Below are 22,850 nucleotides of genomic sequence, written 5' to 3' on the forward strand. Positions count from 1 at the left end.
TATGCCTTGTGCTTTCTTACACATGCCAATGGACTTCTGCCCCGCTCTGAAGTTCATCATTAAACGATATTGGACCAAACCTCCGCCTGGCCTAGGGTCTTATATGTGTCTTTGACTCAGCACTGTGCGCTCTCTTTCCTCTTAAAAACCTGACAAGGAACATGATCCTGAAGGCAGGTCAGTGGCTTAACATAACTGGAAGTCCCAAGTTGCCAATTTTCCCTTCACTCCACCGAAGAATCTTAATGCAAATAAGCACAAAAATAGATGGAAAGCTTGCCTTTTCAGGAAAATGTGTATCTGGGTAGGCAAAGCCTTTCCAAATGTGTTATCTGAACTCAAACATTTTACTACCACCAACAGTCCTATCTTCAAGAGAAATAGTCAAAAAAGAAAGAAATGTGTGAGGCTTATGCCTCCCAGAGAGAGGTAGAAAATAAACAAGCACAATAGGTAAGCAAACACTGTGCTGTGCTAGAAGGAAATAAATTCTATGGAGAAAAGTCAAGTTGGATAAAGCGATTGAGATCGAGAAGATCCTGTGCTGAATGTAAATCTTTTCATGGTCCTTCACCAAAAGATCAGCTTTCAACCAAATTACGGCAGCTTGTCATGGAGAAAGTATCTGCCAAAAAAACTAGGAACTCAAAATTCATCTTCTAAATTAGAATAAGGTGTGTTAAATTAGAACAAGATGTTTAAGAGATATATGTGTAAATATTTTTAAATTACTTTACACATTACAACATTTGGAGAATCAGTGGACCCAAATCACATATAAAAATCTTAAATTCTTCATGTTTCGGTCCCTGGGACAATGAGTTCACAACCATAACAAACACTGTATGTATGTCCCTATTTTGACTTATTTAAAAAGTCAGTTAATTGAGAAGGTCTACTATCCTGAGAAAAAGGGCATACTACCATTAGATTTTAACAGGACAAGAATGTAAATGCCCCAAGCTAGTTAACAAATAGGTGGTTCTTAAAAAAACAGTATTTCTTTTACACTAAATATGTGCCGTTTGTCAATTATACCAAGTATCCTTTAAATCAGCAGTCTCCAACCGGTTTCTCAGTAAGAGTTTGAATGAGTATGTGTGCATGTTCTGATATTTTCTTCTTATCTCCAGTGGATTATCTTGACGACCTCTGGGGGGTATACATGCCTCATGAGAAAGACTTTTACTCTGAACATGTACTCGGGGAGATGCTGAACTGAGTGCTATAGAAAAAGGCAGAGAAGGGAAACCAGATGGTTTCTCTCATTCCCAGAAATTTCATTCTAGCCCAAATTCCTACCTGCTCAGCAAAACAAAGTCCCTGCTCTCAACTGGATTGGTCTTCAGCAGTCTGGAGTTTAGTGGACATGTTACTATAGTTTTAGCAAGCAGTTACTCAAGGTCAAGGCTGGAAAGTCAGCTTCCTGCCCCTTTCACTGGGGCACATTACCATCTCTGAAAAGTTCTGGTTAAGTAATTTTCTTCATAGCTACATTTCCAGTGAAGTTTCTCTTACCCCATACCATGAGGCTGTCTGTCTCTTTTTCATTTAAATCACACTTTCTGCTGGAGTCCATAAATCTGGGAGGAGAGAGAAGACTATCTGGGTTCCAGAAAACAAATGGAAGAACTTTGATGGCTTTCAGCGACCAATGTCTGAACTTGCCTTTTATTACTTGGCTACCATAAGAGCAGCTGAGCCATCTCTCTAACAAAACGGTGGTCTTAGAAATCTTTTGAGTGCACTGTTCCTTAAAAACAAAGTCAGGGAAATTTCAGAGCTCAATTGTGTACCAAGCACTTCTGAGAGTTTGCCAGGTGACATGGGGCAAATGAAATATTTGCGAGAAAGGACCACACTGGAAAAGCAGGCCTCCGTTACCTTATCCGAAGGGGTTCCACTCTCCACAGAGACCTGGCTCTGGTCCCAGCTCCCCCGGCTTCATAGAATACTCTCCTGTGAGCAGAGTTGGAGATCAGCACCAGGCGAGGAACAGCTCCCTGCAAAGGCTGCTCAGAACTGCTGCTGTCTAGGCTTTCCCACAGTCAGCAAAATGCAAAGCAAGATTTAAAAGGAGGCAAGCACACTTCCCAGTCTCCTAGGAGGGATTAAAAACTGCTTAAGGGGAGGGAACTGCTCACCAGTTCATGGATCACTAGGGTAAAGTAAAAAAAGGGGACAAGAACATCTCCATTTCTGCAATAGGATCAAATTATCCCAGTCATATACCATGACACTAACACAGAATGCTCCAAGTATTTAGGGCTGAGCTCCATGATGTAGCTTTGTGTCTTTTATAAATGGATTTGTACTTTTAAAACAGTGAAAACTGGAAGGATCCCTCAGGGGGAGGTAAAGTGGCTGACCCTAGGTCACAGGTGAGACAGCACAGGGGCTGGCCCTAGAGAACCCCCTAACTCCTGACATCTGAAGGATTCTTCAAAATCCATTCTTCCTACTTGGGATATTCTGGCAGCTTGATCTGTTTGATCTCACAAGGTTACTGAGGTTGAAACAACTTGTTCCTGTTCTCTAAAACAATTCCAAGGAGAGGAGTGAAGTGGGTGGTGAGCTGAGGTGCTTTTGAAAGCTTGGCTGACAGCTCAGCCTTAGCTTCAATAGGTTAAATGACTTATCCCAGGGTGTTTGACAAGCCAGAGGCAGAGCTGGGGATCAGAGCTCAGAATGTGATATTGTTGATCTTGGGTTTCCATTCTGGGAGTCTCTGTCTATTGAGCCTGACTGCTCCCAGAGTTTAAGAGGGAATAAAAATGATTTCCTCTGGAGAGCCAGCACCACAGCATGCCTTCATGGCTACTGGAATTTCAGCATGTTCCCCATTTCCTGTTCCCTTATTCTCTCCCAGATTTCAGTGTTTCTGACCATCTGGCCAGATCTGAGGAATTTCCTGACAAAAGATAAGGAAAAGGCCACTTATGTCACCCGGACATCAAATAAAACCAAAGTATTCCACTTTGATTGACACGTCAACTCATACAAAACTTCAGCATACCCAATATCTGCTTACTTGCTTCAATCTCAACCCCCTGTTTCCTTACAAAGGAAAGGGATAAGCCCTCTTATTTTTAATTGGTGTTTCTTTTTATAAAACAAATTAGAGTCCATGGAGTCCTAAGCCAAAGGTAGGCCACCTCCTCTCTTATCTCAGTCATGGAATGCGTGTTGCTTCCTTAAGCCCATTTTGGAGGCTGCTCTCTAACTCAATCTCCTCACCCCTCCTTTCAAATACCTGCCCTGCCTTTCCTTTGTAGTAGGAATGCTCACACCAAATGACAACCTCTCCAAGCAGCCTAGTTTCTACCCAGGCTGTGGTTCTATGGGGTGGGGCAGGGTGTTGGGAGCTCATGGTGAGTACTTCACTTTTTCCAAATTTCTATCCTTAAAAGTAGGACAGGAATGGGAAGAAGAACTAGTGAAGTTCTAGTGTATTCCATCTTAGATATAGATAACAGTAAAGCTCAACCACAAAACTTTAGTTATTTAGCTCCCTGCAAAACTTGATGTAGCAGACAGCAAATGAGCTACTGCATAGTCTCACTACCTAACACAAAAGGGAAAAAAATCCTGCAACTGAATAGGCTTGCCTGGCATTGCTCTGGGTGGGAGATTCTTAATTCTAAGGGAAATCAGGTCAACGGAACTTCCCTTCTCAGAAATAACTGTCAACAACTGGACCAGTGTTGGTGAGGCGGGGAGTGAATTAATCATGACTTTTGATATAGATCTGTGCTCTAAACACTGTTCTAGGTCACATTTGGTTCTCATGAAATGCTATTCAGAGGACACAGCAAGTAGAAGAGATTCAGAGGTATAAGGGATTCATATTGCCAATGGATAGCTTCTAAGAGGCACAGATATTACATCCAAGTATAGCATTTCTGGCCTCCTTTAGTACAAATAAGGAATGAGCCCTGAAGGACAGCCAAAAGCTCTGGCTTCTAGACTTCCATCTGAAATCAGTCAGTGTGGAATCTTTGGCAGGAACCTGACCTACACAATCTCCAACATGTGAAGATTTGTGAGCCCATGTCTCCAATGAAGGAAAAGAAATGTGGTTAAGTTTCCCATAGGCATTACACAAACGGAAAAGAAAGCATTACCACCAGATCACACTCACTGTTATCCCAAATTCAGTCTAATGTGGATCAGAAGTTTGATTTAAAAAAAATATATCAGTTTAGTATTAAGACTTGAACTAGTATCTTGTATTATATCGGTTTGGATTTTTTTGGATACACATCTGTCAAGGTTCAACTGGAGGACCAAAGAGATCATCAGTTCAGTGGCATCCTCTAGCCACCGCCTTTGCCCTTGCACCACCTCCTGCTGAATCTAGTTCCTATTGGACACTGACTTTGAGTTTCTCCAATGCTAGTTGGGAATAAGCAAAACTAAATCAACTAGCTCCACCTTAATTACTTAGCACATGGAAAGGGAAGAATAGAGATGATTTGCCTTTGAAGAACCCAGTGAATAATTTGTGTAAGCACACAGATTTACTAGGATGATTATCCCAATTTCCATCTCCAAAATGGGTGCTTTAGTCTCTAGTCAATGTAACCGGAAACTCCTTAGACTTGGGAGCACCTGAAGAAAAAGGGCTTGGGAAGCATTATAGAATTGCTTGCCTAATAAGAGTGTGCACAGATAGCTCTTCCTGTGAGCAAATGCTACTATCCTGCCACTCCTATTTTGCAAACTGGAACTCATGGCTATAGGAAGGCTTGCCAATTGAGCAACACCTACAGAATTCATCTGCAGCCAAACACAAATGCAAACTCTTTAGTTTGTGTCATCTGGGGCTGGCAGCAGGTAGGAGGAAGAGGCAGCTATTAACTTACCTGTGCTGGGAATCATTCTGGTCTGTAGATGGTATCGTCAGACACTCGTCATGACCATGGAAAAGACGTACCACGTGTCCACCAAGTAGGTAGCCTGAAAAATGATCACATTCTACCATGAACTAATGGGAAGTTTAAAGAGAACACTATGTTTAAAAGGGTAAAATCATGCAGGTCTGTGCCAGTTACAGAACACACCAAGAGATGCATTTGCGAAATTATAAATTCCACGAATTCAGGCCTCAGGCAGAAATAACAAGAAAGTCAAAACAACTCTAACACTGAAAGCTAAATAGAGAGCTTCAGAAATGAGCAAGTTCAACATCAAAAGGAGAGGTGAAAATAGTGTGTCAATTGATATCACTGAAAAACAAATGAAAATCGAAGTTGCTAATATGAGGAGGATAAGGATTTTTCTAGTTACTTATTATGTAAATACATACAAAACCAAATTCCCAGATAAATTCGTACAATCTCAATGTCTAAGCTTTGTGGTAAAATCCAAATCACAGTCCTTGGAAAGAAAGAAAGGTGCTGTGAAGGGGGACAGCAAACTGCTGTAAGGAGCTGTCTTGAGAAATATGTTTAACAAATGTAGATCAAATCTGGATGGCACTCCTAAAGCACAAAGGTGGAAGCAGAAGTCCTCTCTAGCATCTGTGGTGGACAAATGTGGATGGTGCTATCAAGAAGGACTAAGTTTTCAGAATAAAGGAATCACAATAATTATGGAGCTCAGAAACTAAAAGGAAACAATGAACTTCAAGGACATGATCACCAGTAGTCTTCAAATAAATTCTGAGCCTTAATTCAAAGAACATACAAGCAGGAGTGAGTCCCCAGTCTGAGCTTGCTTTGCACAAAAAAGAAAAAAAGAAGGGTTTGTTATTCCTCTGAATTAAAAATACAACACCCCCTACCACCCAATTCTCCAGGCTACTCTGTTCTCAGGAGACACATGGACTTAATATGCTCAATGTCTGATTCAGAATTTTAAGTCATATAATTAGATCACTTGGGGGGGCTGTCATGAACTATTTTGGGTGCTAGATTACAGTAACAGTAATGAGAAATCATGCCAGGGGGGGGGTAAAGGGTGTTATCAGTGCATCTGGTACAGTGACAGTGTAATACTTGTTAGCTCAGGGTTTGTTTTTTGTTTTACTCTAGGCAAGGATTTCTTTGAACTTTTAAAAAAATATACAGAAGTCTTTTTCCAATATTCCTATATCTTGTATCTTGTTGTACTAATATTTCCAGCTATATGTTTTTGCATTAAAAATAATTCATAAGGGAATTCTTAATTTTATTTAGAAAATTAGCTCTCTCAGGGATCAAGTTCTTGATTAAACTCTCCCTCATTTCCTGAGGGTGAGGCCACTCCCTCTTAGGAGTTCATCATTAACAGTTTGTGGGCTCCTTCAATCAGCCCTATTCACCAGAGAAAACTGCAAAGTGCTGGTTTAGGTTTTCTTAACTAAAACATGGTGCCACCGTCAGGAAAGACGCATAATGAGGAGGATTGCTAATGCTCCTGAGGGATGAAGGGCATTTCTCAGTAGCGGATGCTCCAAGGGCATTTTCTGCAGAGCTGAATGGCACAAGTGATGAGCTACCCAGATTACCCCACCACAAAGGCACTCAACACTTCTATGAGGACCTTTTTGACATGATTTGCAAATGCTACTTCATTAATCTCTATAGGCCCTCTGTTGAGACTGAGAGAATTTTATTCCTATATTGATAATGAAAAACTTAACATAGGATTGAGTCAAAACTTTGCAGGGGAAGATTGAAACCTGGGGTTTCTCCTGACTGGAAGAGGAAGGTTGAGAATAGACTTAAGTTGGTGGGTTAACCCCAGCATCCAGAAAGGGGGCTGAATGCACCCTGCCTTTTCACTGTTTTCCACGTTTCCAAAGAGTTAAGAACTTGTCATTTCCCAGTTATGCAGGTTAGCTATGATGCCATCTAAAACTGGGGTATCACCTTGACAACTCTTATTTTTCTATTTTCAAGCACAGCACTGACGGGCACTCCCAGTTTGAAACTTAGTAGGTGAAGGAAGAAAAATAGGGTTAAAGTCTGTGATATAACTATTTTTAAAAATTCTGATCTTGCTTTAAAGTGCCAGAATGAAATGCAATAACCCACAGGTCATTCACATTTTATTATTCTGCTCAGCTGTGGTATTAACTACAAGTGAGCCAAGGCCAGTATGTTTATTACATAACCTGCAAGGTACATTGACTGCCTGGCTCAGGAAAGTAGGATACGAGAGCAAAGTGAGATGATGTTATTTCCAAGGAAAAAAATAACATCCTGAGAAATTTTCACTGATTTTTAAATGGTCTTCCATAAGTTAAAGCAAATAACCAAAAACAGTTTTACTGCAGAGGAATTTGTAAAGTATCACCTTCTTGGCAAAAGATCACTTCTAAAATAGAAGTTGCTGAGGTCTGTCTACCTGTAACTCATAACCATATATAAAAATGAAGATGTGGTGATTCAAGTCTGAATGCATACAGTGCTAAGCTAATGGTGGATTGAAAAATAAAGTCGGGATGCTCATGTAATCAGAAGGAAAGAAAAAAATCCATTACAGACATCAGATAAATAAATTTATGTGAACTAAAACCATGCTACCTGTATACGAAGACATTCTGGTGGGAGCTGGGAAATGAAAAATGTCAATATATGCACACAAGAGAGATTGGCAGGCTCAGAGCTGACTGCATACACACACAAAAAAGCACACCTTCTTCAATGCTACTTCCTGAGCACGTAGGATGTACATTCCAGAGTGTTTGCATGAAGGAGGCATCCACTTGTATGTTACCATTTGATATCGAGAGATGCTGCAGCAGAAACAGAAATGAAACACTCTTTAAATCACCAGTCTAGTCCTGTCAGAGCAGCTCACCTACAATTTCAAGGATTAAATCAAACAGCCTATCTGTTATCTGTTTTTTTCTACATAGCCTGTAGGAGATTTCTCCACCCAATCTAGAAGCAGCTTCAAAGTGGGATACTTTCTTTGGAGAAGAGGAAGTATTCAGCCTCAGAGGTGGCAGATCAGTTGACTTCATCCCCTCAGCTGGATCCCTGATTCAACGTGAAGTCACAAAATGTCTATTCTCTGTAGGATAAGGAAACTCACAGATGGGAAAAAGAACTCCGGCATGTGGACAAGGCAAAGCGAAATCTGATAGGGTTGACTATGAAAAACTGTTGAGAAGCTTAAAACTTCTCTTTAGGCATCCCCATCCTCCACAAGGGGGCTGGTGTCAGTGATGTCTGCCTGGTTCTCATCCCCAGCTGCGAGATCTCACCTGCATCTTCCACTTCTGCAGCACCCCAGGCTCTAACACATTTTAAATTTTCATTCTTTCTCCAATGAATGCTATTTTCCTGTATGACATTCTTTTTGATTTGTTCTCTACTGGGCAAAAGCTAAACCATGTGGTAAAATCATAGTCACGTAAACTCATGTCACGTTAACTCATGTGTGAATAATGCCTGGGACATGTTGGCAGAGTTTGCTGGACAAAATTCAAAGGGTAACTAACAGCTGAGTTCCAGGCCCCATGAGCACCTGGTATGGGAGAGAAGTTTCCATTTCCCAAGTGTAATGTGAAGAGGCATCTTATCCTGTTCAACATGCTGAGGCTCAATTTTCCTTGGCTCTCTACTCCTAAAGGGAAAAATTCCGGAATTGAAAAGCAGCTGTTGAACGAGGTACTTACGAGGTATCTTTCAGAGGACACACTGACGAGGATCAGGTCATCGCCAATTCGAACCTTCTCTCCCTCTGACCTTTGTTTGGAAGCAGGATGTATGGTCCACCAACAGGCTTCTCCTACATGAAGGCTCCTGAGTTAGTTGTTGCTTCCTGGAGGACAGGGTCTCTCATTCTGTCCCTCACTCTCCTTCCTCCTGATGACAACCCTTAAACTCTCTCTTCCCCTACCTCAGTCTTAAATTTCCATTAACCTGTAACCATTCCAGCTGGCCTCACATATTCCCTTGATTACACCTATCTTTCATGTCCAGAATGACAGGGTGTGGCAAAGAGTATTGGAGATCAGACGTCATAGAAGTTAGAGTGCTTTCAAAGCATATAGAAAAATGCTTTCCCTTTTAAATCCAAGAATTTATTTCACTGGTATACTACACACTTAGACACTTTTATCTTTGCCCCCCACCTTTTATAAAATCCTATTAAAACATTAGAAAAGTTTTTTTGGGTTTTTTTTTTTTTTTTTTTTGGTACCAGGGATTGAACCCAGGGGTGCTTAAGAGCTACTGAGCCATATCCCCAGCCTTTTAAAAAGTCTTTTAAGACAGGGCCTCAATAAGTTGCTTAGGGCCTTGCTAAGTATCTGAGGTTTGAATTTGAGATCCTCCTGTCTCAGTCTCCCCAAGATGCTGGGATTACAGGCATTTTCCACCATGCCCAGCAGAAAAGGGATTTCATAAAGGCTTAAACCTATAAGGACTAAGACAACAGATAACAAGGTCAAAGCAAGGAAGAGAAATTGTTAGAAAAAGAAAAGCAGATAGATGCTTTTATCCAAGAGAAATCAAACACCCAAGTCTTTGAGTAATAAATAGAGAAGAAACTACCAATGAATAAAAATATAGCCTATATTCTTTAGAAAAAATCTCTGGGATTGGAGATAAAATTTACTTGAGGAGGAAGGAGCTAAAGATGGGTTGAAAAAGGGAGGGCTGGCTGAAAGCTTCAAAGGATATCCAATCCCCAGGTCCCTTCCCTGTCCTGCACAGTTGACTTTCCCCCCCCTCCTTGCTACAAGAGAATTCTAGTCAATCAAATGGCAAACTACCAAGGATCTGGCCTTGGAAATACCAGGCACATCAGAGGAGGAAGCGGAGTCCTGCTGAGGATGGAGTAATTGAAACTTTACACTGGATTAGTAAAAGCCCACCTCTTCTCTTCTGCTTCTACCTCTCAGCTTCCAGAGTGCCCACTGCAAAGCGGAACTACCCCAGCTCTGCTGCCCAGAGTTGAAGATTAATTTTTAGGGAAGCCAAACTATTTAAGATAAAAAATACTGTGGGCCGAGGGTCTCCCACAAAAGGCCCAGGTCTTGCCACACTACAAGAGCGAGGCTCAGAAGATGTCAAGCCACAGTTGGCTTCCAGACAACTTCTGCTGTCTTTACCTGAACAGGAGGGAAGATCACGGATCACCAGAAACCTGAGCCAAGTCCCCAATACAAAATGATAGGAACAAAGCAGAAAGGGGGCAAGGCTGGAGGAAATAAAGAAAAAAAGAACTTTATAAAATCTTACAATTAATAATATCAGAGAGGTAAGAGGAAAGTTCTGCTTTTCTCTGAAGAACCCCTTTAGAGAAAAATAAAATACCCTTCGATCCTGAAAAAAAGAAAATAGGAAAAAAAAAAAAAAAAGGATTCCAAGATAAAGTGGAAAAATTCTTCCAGAAAGAAAAAAACGATTAGAAATAGGAGCAAAAAGAGAATTAGAAAATCCATCTAGAGGAATTTCAGAAAGCAAGAACAGAGGAAAGTAACAAAGAAATATTATTATTAAAATTTTTCCATTGCTGAAAGATAGTCATTTCCAAACAAATTGAAAGGACCTATGAAGTGCCTCATGTAATGAAGAATAGAGACCTACACCAAGGTCCATTCCTGTGATACAGGAACAAGACACACTGTGGAATCACTAACACCAGGGTGAAAAGATCTTAGTAAGCATTGAGAAAAGAAAAAAATAGTTACATACTAAGCATCAGGAATCAGAATGTAGATTTCTCAACAGCCAGACCTTAAGCTAGAAGAAAGCCTTCAGGAAGATGAGGAGAAATTTTTTCTCCTATGCACAAAATTAAACTAAACTATGAAGTGCTTATGAAGTTATAATTAAGAAATGTTCGGACAACAATTATCTCCCCAATGGACCTCTGCTATAAAAGCTACTGGGCAGCATGCTTCACCAAGGTGAACTGGTCAACCAAGAAAGGAAAAACCCACAAGATTCAGGAAACATGGAAAGAGGCAAAGGGAAGGCCCTGAATGATGGTGGATACTTCTAAGAAGATGAAACTGACAGAGGGATAATATAATTGAGTTTAATGAGGGGAGAGTTTCAGTTCTGTGGGAACATTTGGAAATTTAAAAAATGACTGGGTAACCAAAACTTGACAAATAGGCAACTGACTACTGGTCAATCAAAAAATTGCAAAATAAAATAAACATGATCTTAGCATATTACGTGGCTTATTTCAAATAAAAGTGACAGATATGACAATGTAAAGGGTTAACGTGGATTTGTTCATTACATAAAAATAGATGTAAATACACTGGGAGTGTGGAGAGAGACGATAGAGAAGAGTAGAATGAATATGAGTTAATTTTTATCAGAACATCAATAGATAACACCTAATCCAAAAAGAATGATAAAATAGCAGTGTGTACACATCCATCAAAAATGGGAAATAATACTGAAGGACCTGAAAGTGGGTACCCCAGATATGAACAGTTCAGAGCAGGGAGCTCAGGAGGGTAGGAGACTGATGTTTATGATAAGCTTCAATTTCTCTCTTTAAACTATGCATAGGTATTACTTTAAGTTTAAACTCAGGGGATATTTGAAGGGGAAAATGATGTGTATCCTTTATGTACTCTGTGGACCATGGGAGGGCCTCAAGCATGAGGTGAGCCCTGATCAGGCATGCTTGGGAAGGGAAGAGTGCTCTGGAACTCAGGGAGACAGCTGTTCCTTGAATTAAGAGGATGAGCCCATCACTGGCCCTAAAATACATACCAGCACTTTAAGTGTGTGCAATTTAAAAAAACAAAACAAAACAGATTTATTTCCAAGTCTAGATTCTAAAGTTATGACTAAATCCTTAAAAGAATAAAACAACAATAATAAAACACTTTAACAGGAGAACAGGAAGAATTAAGTAAAATCAAGGGTAAATTTATCATCAGTTCTGTTTAGAATTTATTACCCAGTGTGTAGGGGGAAAAGAGCTTCCAAACTGTTCAAACCTCCATCCCTATCCCCCAAACTTTCTCCTTTCACATTTTCCTGGAGATTCCCCTCAACCGATAAGCAGTTTACTTGTTCACAACTCTGAAGACTTTTCTCTGCCCAAAGTGCATTCATAGGATCATCCAGTCAGGAACCAGGATCCCACCCTATTGGATTGCACATGAGTCTCCTCCTATGATGAGGAGATCCCTATCATGGCTGCATGTGCTTCTCTTTCTCCTTCACAAATACCAGGCCACCCTTATTTAAAGAGAATATGAAATGGGTTGTGGAGAGCCAGGTGAAATAAAAGTAAACTACTTTAGGCCTAAAATTTTCATGAAGACCCAGCTAAGAACCCCCGCCTCTTGCCACATCTCATCAGCTGACTTGATCTTGACATAATCTTGATCACGTGTTTGCCTAGTCTGTCATAATTCCCACCAAGTCTGATTTCAGGAGCTTAGAAAAAAGTACCCAAAAGAGTAATATTCTCTGCTGTTATTTTTTTCCTCCATTTTTATTGAAGGCTTTAGTAGTTAAAACAGAATCCCTGATCACATGACTAGAAAGTGTTATTTTTCAATTGCTTCCCAACTTTCATAAAGTATAAAGTCATTTTACTGATATAAATAGAATGACCATATATGACTTTTCCAATTATAAGCTCCAAGATTGACAGTGAGTTTATACAGAGAGGCCAACTCATATTCAGAGAGAGGCACTTCACTCATTTGGCAATTTTCAGCAACAGTTGACAACACCTTAGAGGAAATTATATTTTAAGAAAAACACTTTAGGTGAAAATAAAGAAACACCAAATAAAAATTCAAATATAATCTTATTTTCAGGGGGAAAAAAAAAAACTCATAATGGGCGGAGGCAGCCTAGTCTTCTGCTTTGTTCAAAAAGCAGAAGAGGGGATAGGGAGAAAGGTGCTCTCCTTGGGCACTCTTAGGACCCTACTGTGCAATACACAGAAACAACAGCTAAAGATGGTTTAGATATTAGTTTTTTTTTTTTTTTTTGACAACCTATGAACTGAAACAATGTGTATCCTTTATAAGCTGGCCCAATGTTACAGTAACAACACAGACTTTTGTCCTCCTTTGGCTATCTAACATGGGAAGCCCCTTCCTATTTTGGGAAAATGTCATGATATTCAAGACTGTATTCAAATTAGAAGTACTTACAGTTTGCCCTCTGCTCTGGTTCTTTCCTGTCCTGTCCTTTTCTGGCATCCCAATTTCCAAGTCGGGAGTTCCAGCTTTAGTGATCGTTCTACCAAATATTCTATTTATCTGAATAAATTCTTATTTGGTTCGAGTTAACCTGAATCAGTTTCTGTTTGCAACTGAGAATCCTGGTGAGCAATAACCTGACCTCTAAATGGAGCAGGAATTCCATACTGACCTTGACAGATGGTGAGATTGTCTATGAATATTCCCAGCCATAGACAGCATATTATACCCCTAGGTCAGCTGTTCCTCTGCAGTATCATCCTGGTCACCACCTTACTTAGAAGCTACATTTTGACTACCAATATTTTTTATTGCTTCAGGAGAAAAAAAAGCCAGAGAATCCCCAAATTTACGATATATACCATTATTAAAAAACAAATGGAATGGAATTGAATCATGATAATTTTCTTTTTACTACTCTATTCTCTTTTAAACTAGTTCTATCTGAAGAAAAATCAATGTAGAACTAGTGAAAACTAACACTTTTCTAATATTTGTCAACATCTCAATTATTTACCATGTTTTTCTTTTCACTGTATTTACTTTTATGGTGAGCAACACTGGTTTTCTACTTAAAGGAATAATAAAATTTTGGTCTATAAAATTTTAAGTGTGAAAGTAAATTTAAAGAAAAATATGAAGTAAAAGATACTAAAGGGAACACACTGGAACGGCAGAATTGGCTGACTAACAGCTGGAAAACTGCTTTAGAAATAGCTTGGTCACTGCAGAATAAAAGGGGCCTGCCCCTTTAACCTGGACACTATCCTTTATTACGTAAGCTGTTATTATGCTGCCTTTATTTTTTTTTTCTTAGCAGTTATTCAATTACATTGGTTCTTATCAGGAATGATAGTTCTTACTTTAAGTATCAAACCCTAAAGACTAGCTTTTCTCTGAGACTCAAAGAACTTGTGGTTAAAGCCTTATTTTCTTCTTCACGCCTAGTTTCTATGTTTCCATACACTTCACACATTCTTTATTTTTATGTGGTGCTAAGGATCAAGTGCAGTGACTCACCTGTGTGAGACAAGCACTCTACCCCTGAGCTATAACCCCAGCCCCTCACATATTCTTTCTTTAGTGTTTCATTTTCTAAAATTTTTCCAGACCCGTTTCTTGACCTGATTGGTTTGGAATCCCAAGTGAGTAAGTGAAAGCTTTTAGTACAAAACCCCACAGGGCAGGAGCTCAGGGATGGTGACTTACCTGTGGCTTGCTCCTGTAGACCTACATCAAAGGCAAGCTTATCTGTCTGGGATCTTGATGTCGTCAAACAAGTTAGATACTGCAAAACAAGAGCAGATGCTACTGAAGTCAGACTCTTCTACAGGGTCTTGGTACCCCATCATTAGCTAGCCTCAACAGTGAGCTCCTGAGAAATGGGCTCATCCATCTTGCCTGTTGGAAGGTTAAATGGTACAATGCTTTTGGGAAATACTTCTATAATAAATTTAAAGCCTCAAAGAGGCTGTTATTTGATGCTCTCTTGATTTAACATACAGAACTATATGTTATAGAAATAAATTTGAAATATTAAATATGTTTTAGTTCAGTGAAATGCTGGAAATTTTAAATTGGGAACAACATAAATGGAACATAAATGATCAAGAATAATGGAAAGTTAGATAAACTGTGGTACTTCTATTTTATGGAATATTATGTTGTTAACAGTATTTATCAAGAATGTATAAAAGCATGGAACTTTGTTTACAATACCCTGAGCTACAAAGTCATATACAAAATTATACATTTATATAGTTAATGTGTGCAAAATTTAAATGTTTACAACTAGACTAAAAGGAAATTACATCAGGTTAATGGAAGTTGTGTTTAGATAGTGGAGGTTGGGGAGTGGGAACCACGTACGATTCCCTTCTTTCATTTATTTTTCAGTCAAATTTTCTACGAGTTTAAAAATTTCTCAAAACTGCATTTACACTTTTTTTTCTGATTATAAACATGTACAGATAAAAGTTGAAAGATGATTTTTAAAGTAGCTTATTAAAGGAAAGGAAGCCATGGCCACTTCCTGCCTTCCTCATGGTGGCACAGCAGCACACCTTGGAAATGGTGCAGGAGGTAGATGCTCACTAGGGACACACTTCCTGTGCTATACTTCTAGTTTGCTACAAAAAGGTGGAAAATCATTGCAATGTACAGAGTCATATTTCACAAGCTTTATTCCCAGAACTAATCTTCAAAGGAACTACCAGTGCAGAGCCTGTGTTAACTGTGAGTGGAATTTTTTTTTTAAAGGAGTAAACTTAATGATAAATAGTATAAGTCTTCCTTTCCCTACCAGTGTGTTAGCCTGAGTTTTTGAAGCCATGATAAATGTGTAGTTTGAAGTTTGCTAAACCTATTTAGGTAGGAAAAAGAGAGGTGTTAGGTTTTTATTTAACCCTATGAATAAGAATAGATTCTAAAAGAGCAATCACCTTTCAATGCTAGAGACAGCAGCGTAAATTTCCCTACTATTAAAAGGTCTCCATTTTTTTGGCCATTTTTTTGTTTCAGCTTTGCCATGAAGGACAAATGGATGTTCAGGTCAACTTCTTATCAGTGCCCAGAAAAAAAAAAAGAATGCAGCAATAAATAAATTATTTAAGAGGCAATTGCTGATCCTGTGACAACTGCATAGTTCAAGCTTTGAGTTGAGCTTTGCATCATGCTGCAGGTGGAAATGTGTGAAATAAAGTCTTGAATTAATGTGTCAGCTTTTCACTAGGGCTAGAGAAAGAAGACAAATCTCCCTTATCTTGCTAGCAAGTGAGCATAATACACTCAGGAACTGAGAGTAAATGTTATTGGAATTGGCCCATATTATACCTGATTGAGATCATAATATTCTTAACCATTCCTGAAAGAGATCTGTAATAGCTATACTTCAAAAGTCATATTTATTAAACATTTGCAAGTTTTTTCCCAAGTAACACCGAGTTATCTCCATTCTGGGTATTTGGGTTCTAAATCCCTGATTAGTTATATCCTGACCAAGCTCTCTGTGATGGACTGCCTTTTCCCTTATCTTCCTTCTCCCTCTGGATTAACATAATACCTCCAATTTCTTCCAGGATTGAAGGCCATGAACATCATCCCATTTCTTTTAGCTGAGTATAAGAAGGAAAATGTCATAAAAATCCATTCGACTGGATTTTCTTCTAGGCTGGTTATCCTCATATACTCAAGAACTTAGTTACTACATGTTCATTTGATCAGTCATTAATTCAACAATTATTTCTCTCTATGACCAGGCAGTGTACTTGGTTGGATTGGGCTCAGTGAAGAAAACAACAATGACACATGGCTGACTTCCTGATGGAGCGGGTATGTATCAGATATTAAGAAAACACAAAACATAATCAAAAAATTGAGGAAGACAATAATGTACTATAGTTGTTTATATTTCAACTTGTTCCTAATGTTAATTTGGAGTGACTGGTTTCTTCCCTTCATCTTTTTCCTCCTCCTTGAGTGGTGAAAGCCGACAAACAGATAAGCTTACCATTCCACTGAAAGAGTGTCTCAGGAGAATTGCATGACCATAGAGCAGGGTCCTGTGGCCACCCCCTTGTGCTGCCTGTGGGAGTGAGGAGGAAAATATCAGCATGGACCAGATGTGGCCTCTCTGACAGCAAAGCAACACAAACATTTTTTTGGGGGGGGAGAGAGAGACACACACACACACACACACACACACACACACAGAGAGAGACAGAGAGAGAGAGAGAGAGAGAGAGAGAGAGACAGAGACAGAGACACACACACACACACCAAGAAAAAGACTTATTACAAGGGCTCCCAATGAGTTCATTCCAGAAGCATGTGTTGGGCTAATGGGTGAGAAAGGCTTGTGACCACAGCCATGCAACATCCTTGGGAAAGAGCACAGGGACCACACCTCTTCTCATGAATGGCCCCGGCCCAGGATCAGCAGATAACCAGAGCTGTTCTACCAGAGAAGCACAGGAATGAGAGAGGTGCTACTTACCTTTATTAGAAACTTCTCAGAAGCCTTCAGAGTGAGAGAGAGAAACAAATGGGATGTGACTACAGCCTAGTGACAGGAGAGTGGCTGGCTGGCAGGAGCTCACGCACGCACACACATTATGCGTCTTGCAGTCTTTTTTCCCTTCCAGGCACCTGTGCCTTCTACCCACTCACTTAAATGGGTCCTTTTAAACAGATCTCACCAACGAGGGATGGCTCTGAAATCCAGGACTTTAAAAGGAACTATTAAGCAGAAATGGACGCTCTGGTTGATGCGTCCGAGTGCCTTCTCTGCATCACCAGGCAGCTCCACTTTAGACATGCGCTCAGTGGCTCCCAAAGAGTGAAGAGAGGTGAGAGGAAAAGAAAAAGCCATTGGTGTCTGTTTCTTACTTTCTCTTTTAATCTGACTCACACGTAGTTATCCTGAACTGAATAGTATGAGACAAAACTATAATTTATTTTAATTACAGCTAACTAGGCAGCATGGAAAGCTGAAATCTGCAGGAAAATCTAGAATATTTTGGCATTACACTTCTCATCTCTTACCTCTCTGGCCAACCTGACCCAAGTCAAAGTTTTTGATCAGACAACCCTTTTAGGAAGGCTCTGCCCTCCTCAAACTTACACAGAGAATCCAAAGCCTGAGACAAAAGTCATCAACACTGTCTTTTTATAGGCTACTGCCATCTTTTATGTAGCCCCTTTATTTAGTTCTGCAGCCTAGAAGCCTGGCTGTTGGAGATGCTGTCCTTGTCTGGAGGGTTCCCTCCAATCACAATAATGAGCATTGTGGAGGAGGGGAATCAGACAGCAGGGAGACATGGTCGACGTCTGGCTAAGGCCTTGAGTAATTCTATTTCAACTCTACGTGGATTAGCAGAATCACTCTGTCAAAGAGATGGTTTTTCATGTCATACAATGAGCCTAAAGAGGAGAAAAAAGATAAACGCGGTATCATGTTCCCAAAAAGCTGATAACTAAATATAAAAGCGGCTGTGCTTTTTTTTTTTCCCCCACAGCAATGGAGATATTTAAAATGTTCTTCAGACTTTAATACTTTGTAGGAATTTCAATGCTCTTCACAATATTTCCAAGTTTCTTGAAATCATTTGCAGTAACTTCAGTTTCTGTATTTACAAATGTGTCAACACCTTACATTAAAATTAGACATACTAAATAATTTTCACATCTTGTCAGTCTAAGCAAAATTGTCCCCACACACTTATATTCTTACAAGTTAACTGATGTATCCTTATAGGCTCCTGAAGGCTTATATTGTGGGGCATACTCCCACACCAGACCTATGTCTTAAATCGAACCAACTAAAATTACATTTCCTGTTATTAACCCTGAGTTACATGGTCCTCTGATTCTTTTGTGTTCCTATTAGCTCTATAATCATAAGTCAAGAGTTGTTTACCCCAAAAAGCTGCTCTGAAGAACTTGAGTTCCTCTCTTTCTCTGGCACTACTGGAAACTTCTGAGCTCTCAGGACCCTCCTTATAGTGCTACCAGACAAGCAGAGGAACTCAAATGCTCCCCACCCTCGGGATTGAATGAGAAGTCACTGTGCAGAACCCTAGAGCCTTCAGATGTCAGGTCCTACCTCCTCTAAGACAATGGTCCTTAGATGCTGGTCCTTAGATCCTTTTAGGCTCCTGAAGGCTTATATTGTAGGCGCATACTCCAAAACCAGACCTATGTCTTAAACTGAACCAACTAAATTACATTTCCTGTTATTAATCCCGGGTTATGTGGTCCTCAGAATCATCTGGACCCCACTCCACAGTGTTTGCTCCCGCAAACAGAAATGGGGCCTGATAATTTCCATTTCTAACAAGGTCTGGATGACACTGATGTCCCTGTTCCAGGGACATTTTGAGAACCACTGCCTTTCATGGAATAATCCTTCTTCAGTGCTGTAAGAGCCAGGGAATTTTCCCTACAGAGCCTTTGATCATCAGCATGCTATTGCTATTATAGAACATGCGATGCACATCAGGTGCTTTACAGACCTCCACAGCTCATCAAGGTGGGAGTGATCTCCCCCACTTTGCATGCCAGGAATATGATGCTAAAAGGGGGAAAGTAGCTTGCCTTATATATCAAGCTGATGCGTCAGGGGGATATATTAACATGGGCTTTTCTGGCTCTGCTCTTTATGTTCGTTTGCCCACTGTGTGTAAAGTGAATGTACACAGCACAGGAAGAACAGGACAGAAGCCACTTCCTCGGTTCCTTCATGGAGTGAGAGAAGCTGAAAGAGCTGGGACTTAATGAGTTTTTAGCTTTAAGTGGTATCCACGAATCACCTCATTTTATCTTCTTAATTAATGCTATAAAATAACTATGGTAATCATCTCAATTTTACATCTATACAATCTGTGGCTTAAAGAAATAAAGTAGCTTGCTCAAAGTCATACAGGTTCCAAGTGCAGAGTTGGGACTCAACAAAGCAAGGGCACCAAATCATATGCTACCGTGTCTCCTTTTCTGTAGTTTGGTAGGATTAGAGATAAGAATGGTTGAAAAAAATTGTAGTACAAATATAAACAGTGTGCCTATTAAGAAAGATAAATCATATGGGTGCCCTCAGGAAGAGCTTCATTGGGAGGTAGACCACCACAGACTGCTGGTATGAACTGATGGGAAGCAAGGAACTCACCAGGTGAGGGCCTGGGAATGGAAGCTATGATTCACATATGGAAGTCTAAGATCATTCACTGGTTAGCGCTGGGGTTGGTGAATGGAAGCAGCTGGAGACAGCTGTTGTAGGTGGTGAGGTTATGCAGTGCTAAGACCAACTGGTCCAGCAGTGTGGGGAAGGCTATCTCTGTTCAATGGCTAAGGGACACAGGTAGGTTTTTGAAAGGATGGCGTCATGATCAAAGGAACTCAGACTGAAAAATAGTGGATTAATGGAGGAGTCAAGCTCAGAGTAGAAAGGATCATTTTCTCCTTTGATTTCCATGGCAACATTAGGAGGGGTGAATATACCTAAAATTTTGAGGTCTGCCTTTACTTCCTCTTTGCACTCATATCCCACACTAAATCCAAAGCAACTTTTAATGCCATCTTCAAGATATGCTCTGTGTCTAACCAGCTGGTACCCAGATGCGACCAGTGTAGTCATCTCAGGTCTCACCTGAACAATCATAGTGGCCTCCCACTGTGCTCCCTGCTCTGCCTTTCCTTTGGGTATGATGCAAGCTAACAGGGAAGCCAGAGTCACTCTTTTAAACCTGTCAACCACATCACATTACTTTGCTGCTCAAAACCCCCTTGTGGCTTCCAATGCCACTTAGAAGTAATAAAGTTCTCCCTAAGACCCTGCATGAGGAGTTGGCAAGTTCTTTAAGAGGCCAGGCAGCAAGTACTTTAGACTCTGTGGGCCACATACAATCACTGTAATATAGTTCTCTCTCACTTCTAGAAATTTAAAGCCATTCTTAACCTGGAGGGTGTATGTAAACAGACTGTAAGCTGGATTTGGCTGGCTGGCTGTAATTTGCTGAATTTTACCCTCCATGATCTGGTTCCTTTACACTTCTCTGACTTCACCTACAAGTGTCATGCTCCCCATAACTCCTTCTGCTCCAGACATACTGGCCTTCCTCTATATTGTAGACAAACCTGCTCCTTCCAGAGGGCCTCTGCATACATGTTTCCCTCTGCCTAGGATGCTCTTCTCTCAATCTCATAATTAGTTTCCATCCTTTATTCATTTCCATGCTCAGCTATCTCATTAGAGAAGACTTCTCTGATCACTCTTTGTAAAAAAAAAAAAAGTTACTCTATCATGATTTTCTGCTTTATTATTCCTCATGACATTATTAGTAGCTGACATTAATTCATGTTATTTTTGATATCCATGTACCTTCTCTTTCCCTAGAATATCAGCTTCATGACATTGATAGAGCAGAGGACATGGCATTTTTATTAGTGGCTGGTACATAGGAGACACACATTAAATATTCCCTAAATGAATGAATAAATAATTGGAAGATGTGGTTCTTTTGTCTCCATTTTGCAGATAGGAAAGAAAAAGTTGTGGACAACTTAAGAAACTTCCCATGGTTGGCTTATAAGCAGGGAGTTTGGATTTGAACTTGGGGCTAAGTACAAATTCTAGTAACTGTTCACTATTGAAGACCAACTATGGAATAATATTTTAAGAAAGATACATGGAAGATTATATGCATCCATTCATATGAGGAGATCCAGACCTCAAGATATGAACTTTCCTGGGATGGTGATGCTGTCCCTGCTATGAGTGATCTTATCTATCATCACAAGAAAAAGGAGAACATTTGATACAACTTCACAGGATAGGGGTTGGTCAAGAAAAAAACTGGTAAAAGTCCCTGATGCCATGCACAGAGGAAAAATGTTCCATTAGGTCATTAATTCAATCATTTCACCTGTAATTTCAAGATTAATTTCTAACACTGACATTTCTTTTTGTAGTTTCCAGAGGACACTGCCTCCCAGTGAGGTCAACCAGATATAACAACTGAGGAGGGGGTAACTCAACTTCCATCCAGCCACACATAAATGCTTCAAGACTTGTTAGATCGCTAAGCTGTATCATTTTATGATCTAGAAACTAAATTCCATTTGGGAATCCTAGGCTCTAAGAAACATTCCAGGGCTCTAGGAAGGTCCCTTGCTATATATAATATAACCCACCAAGCTTCAGGGGCTGTGTTTCTTGGAGGTCTTACAGGAAGGCTATGATGTCATTGTCTGGATGTGCATGCATGTCCTATAATTCTCTTTTCTCATCCTACTTCTGTTCCACTCTTTGGCCAAAGAAAGAAGTCCTTCTACAAGGTCACATAACATGAATGGAACTTGATGGCAGCCCTTTAGATTGCCCAGGTTTCCATGTCTTTCCGTACAAATGACAACTAATGATGAAATAATGAAAGATTCTATTCATGATTTCTACTACTAGAAAACAGATTTTTAGGTATTTACTTAGGGTGAGAGGAGTCTTTAAAAGGAAATCAAAATCATTATTGTATAAAATTTGATTCAATGAAATGAAAAGGTATATTTTGTTACTGAAAGAGGATATGAATATTTGTAAATGCTTATTCTCTAAAACTTCACTATAGCTTTACTGTAGTTTTAAATAAAATTCAAATAGGGTATTTTGGAATTCAACTGTGATTAAAACTAATCTGGAAATATAAACAGTAATAAATTTTTATTCTAAGAAGAACTGAGTTTTAAGAAGTGACATGAAGCAAAATTAATTCACTCTGGTATGGATTCAGCTGATAAACAGATCTGACCATATGAAAATGTAGCATTTGATAAACCAGATTTTCAGTACAACAATGGGAAGCTAGGATTATTAAGCACATGTCTCTGATGTGTGGATAGCAAATCAGAAAAGCATTCAGTAAGAGCTACAGGAAACATAAGATGATAAGAACATAGATTCTGCGTGGATAAGAAAATTAAATATTTCATTTTAAAATTGAATTCCAGAACAACCAGCCTGTAATAGAATAGTCTATATTCCGTACAGACCTAATACTTATCCTTGCTTTAAAATAACAAGTGCATTCACAGGAAATAAAAGAAATGATTGTGCCTAAATGACTGAACTTCAGAACAATGGAAACGCCAACATTTAATAGGCTACAGAAAGACTATCGCTATGACAAAGAGTTAATATCTCATTGAAATGTAGGAAGACACCAAGGCTCGA

The 22,850-nt window shown here is 39.7% G+C and overlaps 1 protein-coding gene across 1 annotated transcript in view; it reads right to left on the bottom strand.

Annotated features, from left to right (window-relative positions):
* Nucleotides 1-22,850, bottom strand: part of Ryr3 (ryanodine receptor 3) — a 364,780-nt gene that overhangs the window by 282,292 nt on the left and 59,638 nt on the right. The window contains exons 4-9 of the mRNA XM_026390365.2: nt 16,641-16,715; nt 14,342-14,420; nt 8,612-8,724; nt 7,624-7,723; nt 4,866-4,959; nt 1,885-1,959 (exon numbers count right to left, since the gene is read on the bottom strand). Coding sequence (XP_026246150.2) covers nt 1,885-1,959; nt 4,866-4,959; nt 7,624-7,723; nt 8,612-8,724; nt 14,342-14,420; nt 16,641-16,715 — 536 coding nt within the window. The remainder of the gene's footprint in view (nt 1-1,884; nt 1,960-4,865; nt 4,960-7,623; nt 7,724-8,611; nt 8,725-14,341; nt 14,421-16,640; nt 16,716-22,850) is intronic.

Source organism: Urocitellus parryii, chromosome 6, assembly GCF_045843805.1.
Source record: "Urocitellus parryii isolate mUroPar1 chromosome 6, mUroPar1.hap1, whole genome shotgun sequence".
NCBI classification, from domain to species: domain Eukaryota; kingdom Metazoa; phylum Chordata; class Mammalia; order Rodentia; family Sciuridae; genus Urocitellus; species Urocitellus parryii.